Below are 6,081 nucleotides of genomic sequence, written 5' to 3'. Positions count from 1 at the left end.
ACCCAGGCATGAATGTGTGCACTTATTCTAAAAAATACCTAAAGCAATGGTTTGAAGGTATGATTCAAGTGCTAGAATACTGGCCTTGTAAGTGCCAGGCTCTGAGTTCAAACTCCAATACCACCAAGAAATTTCTTTTGTTCAGCCTTCATTCAGTCAGGTATAGTTGAAATTGATTAGAAATTATTTGTAAATAATGTGCTTTAATATTACTGAGATTAGTTTATATATTTTGTTAGTTATATTAGAAAAAGAGATATACATATCTGTAGCTATGTCTGTCTGTCTGTCTGTGTGTAGAGAGAAGGGAGATCTGAGTTCATTGGCTCTTTATTGATAGTCACCGGGGCCCATCTAATGATATTATTTCTTCACTTCAGAAGACTCACCTTCCAGAGTGGTTGCCCAATTGTGCCTATATCAGACACTGCTGCATAGCAATGAGATGAGATTCCATAAAAGGAAAAATATAACCAGATATTTTTCTTTGAGCTATATTAGGACTGCACCTTTTTGTATGATGTGAATGACCCACTGCACATCAGAAACTAAGGATACAGGCTGACTAAAAAATAAAGATAAGCAGAGGAAGAAGAAAAGGGGTGTGTGTGGAATAAAGGTTGAAAATTTTTTTTCAAGCCTTTTTCTCCCACAGTCAGTAGGGGGAAGAAGAATACCACCTATACATAAATTGTGGCTTAAGGTGATAAAAGGAAGCCAACAAATTAATCTAGCTGCTTTCATAGATGCTAAGTGCAATTCTGGATCTTCATTGATGAGGTCAGCTTGGTATTGTGCACCTTGACACTTGTGATGATGAAGTAAGCTATGAAGGAAGATGATCTAATTTCCCATGGAACACAGTTTCTAGAAAAAGTGATCACATGATCGTCATTATTTGCTTCATTGGTGAATTTCTCTTTACAATTTTTTTTACTCTCAATAATAATTTCCTTTCCAGCTGTGTTCTCTAATTGAATTTTTTGATTGATCACAACATCTGGAACCCCTTCATAGCGTGATTCTGCAAGGTGCTGCAGCTTAAAAGGAATTGTATGAACTAGTCCACTAAGAGTTGTCAAGGGCTCAAAATATGTCTGCTGAACACTGGCAACCCAACCTGTATATTAGAGATAGAAATGCCTTAGAAACAAAGGGTAATAAATTCTAACCAACTTAAGCCCATTTACAATACAAGAAAAAATCAAGTAGACTATTCATTATCTTTCAAGAAATAAAAAAGCAAGGGTGGTTGCTGGATTTAATTTTTAAAAAATCACCCAGGCTTCTTTTCTTCTTTCCCCTATGCTTTGTTTTTGTTTTTCTGTCATCTACAACAATCTTCTCTATTTCACCACTCTCACCACATGCCAACTGTGTCTCTAGTTTCCTCTACTCCTCTCAAGAGTTTTCCTTGGATGGCTTCCTGCACTATAACATAGACTAAATCCCTCATAATTAAATGACAGTGACATTCTCTAAAGGCAGAGCTCTTGTGGTACAAGGTAAGGCTAGCTTATGAAAATTCTCTTCTGTCTATTTAAAGTGAATTTTTCCTAGTATCCAAAGAGCTGAAAATGATCAGAATGAGAAAAATATTTGACAGCATACCAATTTAATGGAGATCCAAAACATTAAAAAGAAACAATCACAGCTAAGCATTGCCCAGAGAGGTCTGACTTGCTTCAGAATGGATTTCCTGGGCCTCATTATAAAACCTCTACAAACAGAGCCATGATGTCCTGTTTGCATGGTCTTCCTAGACGTAAACTGGAGTTTCCAATGAATTACAGTGCCTTTTCAACCTCACCACTCCGGTGTGGGAGGAACATCTGAAATACAGAAATGAAGAATAAAATACAGAAGTTAAGCACCAAAGCTTATAATAAGGGCCTTGGACAACAACAACAAAAATGGTGTCAATTGGTCCAGAATTTGGACCTTACATATAGCTCTTCTTCTCCCTCCCTCCTCCTTGCTACACCTCTGGCAATCTTCCACTTTGACATTTTCTGCTTTTCTGGAAGATCCTTTCTACATCCATATTCCTTGACAGGTAGAAGTAATGTGTGTCCCCTAGCCTTGTGCTAAGCTGAATGAATGACTTCATCCAGTGTTCTCAGTCTCTCTTGGTGTCTGGCCCAACTCAATCCTCTCTCCTCCTCTGCATCTTAGTCCTGGTCTCTTCTTGCCGGCGTCTCCAAGCAGCAATAATGGCTTCATCATCCATTTCTTCCTCTTCCTCCCTGTCAGTGCTTCTCCGATACTGGAACCGGCGTCCTGAGGCAAACCTCCCTTCTTCTCTTTTTTCTGTTCTCTCTTTCTCCCCTTCTTCTTCAGACCTCATGAAGCTTTGGGTGAACTTCCTCTTGGCTCCAAATTCGGAGAAGTCTGACTTGGATGATTCTTCTACATCTTCCCAGTCCTTGGGCCTGGCCCAATTTGGGCGCCGTGGCTCTGGGGATTCGTCCCCTTCGGAGGGATCTGGCGTCCTGCGGAAGAAGTAGGGCTCTGGGCTGTCTTCTCGGGAGCTTGAGGTCTCACTGAATGTGGACTTGGAGAACTTATGCATCTCTCTGCCTTCCCTGGTGGAGCAAGAAGAGAATCGTGAAGTACTCCTGACAGAGTTGCCGTTTGCCTCCTGGTAGGAGGAGGTGTCCTGTTCTTCTGACTGGGATTTGGAGAATTTGTAACTGGAAGATTTAGACTCAGTTTCCCGGAGCAGGGATGACCTGGTGTACTTTCCCCTGGAGCTTCCAGACCAATCACTTTGGGGAGGAGATTTCTCCTCCATCCTGAGGCCACTGAGCCACTTGTTAATACTGCTGTCCATGGCTTTGCCAGCTCTGCTGCCATTGCTATGGTGATCAGAGACAGCCAGGGAGGAGGCGTCTGTTTCAGGCCTTTGGGAATTACTTCGGGAGGAGTATTGGAAGCTCCCTATGGCACTGTCTGTGTCCTCATCCTGATTATCCACAACATCCCCTTCTTCTTCCTTCACTTTCTTCTTCTTGAAAAGGGAGCTCCGTTTGTTGTCTGAGGCCAGCTTCTCCACTTTGTACTCAGACATCTTCTCCCTCAACTCCATTTGCATCTCCTTCTCTTTCCGGCCCAGCTCTTTAAGGTCCACATTGTCAGCAAAGAGACTATAGATGGGCTTGCTGGTCCCCCTCACTTTGCTCCCACTTCCTTCAGCTCTGGAGCTCAGTGTCCCGTTGGAGGACAGCACAGACTGCGTGTCAGAGGTGGATCTAGCCTGGCTCTGAGGCAGCAGGCAGCCACCCAGGGAGGAGCCACTCCGTCCACTCAGCATGGAGACCTGGTCATCCCCCAGGCAGCTGGCTGCTGGTGCTGCCTTCATGCTTGCCACGGATGGGGAACGGGAGAGCAGCAGCATTTCATTTTGCTTCTGAGCAAGGGTTTCAGTGACGACATTGGCAATCCAGTTCTGGATACTGGCAATAGAAATGGTGTCCCCAGGCCCCACTGGCAGGTTAGGAAGTGGTGTGGTAGGATTGGAGGCTGAGCATCCCCTTACATTGCTTGTAGCCCCGGAGTGGTGGCTCTGGGCACTGAGTACCGACGCGGTGTCCCCATCAGCACTGACTGAGGGTGTTGCAGACCAGAACGCAGACAGGGGAATGCTGCGGCTGGCAGCTGAGCTGTCTGCCTCCCAGCTCCCCAAGGACTGGCTCTCTTCCAGCGTCTGTCTGCTTCTCTCCAGCAGCTCCAGCCTCCTTTGCCTCTTCTTGGCCAAGACAGTGTCCTCTCCTTTGCTCATCTCCACCACCTCCTCCTTGTTCTCATTGCCCACCTTTCTCTGGTGCTTTAGCTTCCAGGCCTGGTAGGCTGTGAGATTGACGTCTGAGAGCGAGGTCTCCCCTCCGGCTTCCTCCGCACCCAGCTCACTGCTGCCATCTCCTGCCTCTGAGTCTTTCTTGTGAAATCCGAACTGTATTCTCTTGATCTTCCACCTTTCCAGGGCAGTGAGCTTGTCCTTGTTCCTGCTGCAGAAGTTGTAAAAGGAGCTGGCAGAGGACACGCTGTCCTCGTCATCCTCTCGTGCCCTGTCCCCGGCCTCAGAGCTGCTGTCCACCTCCTCCCTGGTGCTCTTGGAGTGATACCTTCGGGAAGCTTCCTTTTCAATCTCCAGCAGCCTCTCGTTCCACATGTCCCACGTGCTCTCCGAGGACACAGAGTCCGAGCGGTGCCTGCCACCTGGTCTCTGGCTGCTCTTCTGCCCCTGCTGCTTCAGGATCTGGATGTCCTGGCTACGCATGTTGCTCTCAGAGAAGCTGCACTCGCTCAGGGTGTGTCTGCGCCTTCTGCCCTCCAAGGAGGAGCCTGCCCTGCTCTCCTCCTCTTCCTCCTCCCGACTCCACCTCTGGTGCCTTTCCGCTTGGTATCTCTCATTTCGGCTCTGCCACTCCTGGATGATCCTCTCCACTTCCTCCTCCCCAGAATCCTCCCCATCCTGGGCAGTGGTAGTAGAGCGCCTGTCCTCTCTGGCCTTGTGGGTGGGGAGGCCCTGCCTCTTTCTCCACTCCTCATACAACGTCTCCTCCTCCTCTTCATCAATGAGGGTGAGAGGCTTGGAGGCCTGGCTGGACTTGCCCAAGGAGGAGCAGCTCAGGTTGCTGGTGGAGTCATCCTCCTCCTCCACCATCAGCGAGTGCACCTTGGCACCCAGGGTGCTCCCGGTGTCCTGGCCCTCCTCGCTGCCGTCCTCCTCTTCCCTCTCTTCCATCAGCTTGTCGTTGAGTTCCCGCAGCTGCTTCAGGAAGCCGTCATTGGGGTAAATGGCCCTTTTCCTGCGCACGGTCATCAAAGCCTCCAGGATAGCCATGCTGTGGAAGATCATCAGATAGGCCACCACCAGCACTGCTGACCGGCTGATGCCCATTTCGCTGCTGACCAGGACTTTCCCTGAAAATCAAACACGAGACACAATGATGCAATTACAAAGGAGTGCTGTACTTGATGTGCTTATTTTGCTCTTGGTGTGTTCATTTATGCTTAAGTCATGTAAGGGGTGAACATCACAGTCCCATGAAGCAGTCCCCCTGTCTGCACTTCTGAAACACTTCCTCCCCACACCCTTTTCCACCAGAGGGAGAGAAATAAAAATGTAGAGGTAGGGGGAGAGAGAGAGAGAGAGAGAGAGAGAGAGAGAGAGAGAGAGAGAGAGAGAACTTGAAGTTTCTCTTCAAGTTCAATCTCTGCTGGACGCATCCAGTGAGCCTGACTGGCTCACATATGCACAGCCACACATGCCAGATTTCATACTAGGCTGCTCATTTTTGGGAAAACATCCATATATTAGGATGAAGTATAACACTGCAACAGACATTCTAGAATCAATAATGTATACTTTGATTTAAACCAACTAACGATACAAATGTCCTTAAGAAGATTATGGTCATACTCTTCCATGCTTCTCTTTTTCTCTTTCTGGCTGTTCTGTGTCTCTCAATCATTATTTAGGCATCTTTGTAAAAATTTTTATTTATTTATTTATTTTTGTTGGTCATAGGGCCTGAACTCTGGACCTGGGTGCTGTCCCTCAACTCTTCAGCTCAAGGTTAGCACTTACCACTTGAGCTACAGCGCCACTTCCAGCTTTTTCTGCTTATGTGGTGTTGAGGAATCGAACCCAGGGCCTCATGCATGCAAGGCAAGCACTCTACCACTGAGCCACCTTCCCAGCTCCTTCAGCATCTTTTATATATTCCCTTACTGTTCTAGCCACTATGCTTCAAGGGAAACATGGAGTTTATCAATTTTCTTTCCTTTTGAAATTATTTCAAGGATGGAGCAAGATAATTCAGGTTTGGACTGAATCATATAGAATAGGGTGGACCCCTTCTCACTTGTTCTAGACACCTGGCCTTCATGCTTGCCATCTGTGTTAATTTTTCATTACTATAACGAAGTACTTGAATCAGGCTACTTTATAAAGAAAATACTTTTATTTTGGCTTAGAATTCTGGAGATTCTTTTTTTTGGGGGGGGTCCGGTCATGGGGCCTGAACTCTGGGCCTGGGCACTGTCCCTCAGCTCTTCAGCTCAAGGCTAGTGCTC

General features: G+C 46.9%; 1 protein-coding gene across 1 annotated transcript in view; it reads right to left on the bottom strand.

Moving 5' to 3' along the window:
• Positions 1 to 2,146: 2,146 nt before the first annotated feature.
• Positions 2,147 to 6,081, bottom strand: part of Dusp27 (dual specificity phosphatase 27 (putative)) — a 27,440-nt gene continuing 23,505 nt past the window's right edge. The window contains exon 5 of the mRNA XM_013021784.1: positions 2,147 to 4,926. Within this exon, the coding sequence (XP_012877238.1) occupies positions 2,147 to 4,926 (2,780 nt within the window). The remainder of the gene's footprint in view (positions 4,927 to 6,081) is intronic.

This window comes from Dipodomys ordii, unplaced genomic scaffold (assembly GCF_000151885.1).
Source record: "Dipodomys ordii isolate 6190 unplaced genomic scaffold, Dord_2.0 Scaffold57, whole genome shotgun sequence".
NCBI lineage: Eukaryota > Metazoa > Chordata > Mammalia > Rodentia > Heteromyidae > Dipodomys > Dipodomys ordii.
This window is presented reverse-complemented; position numbering and strand designations above follow the sequence as displayed.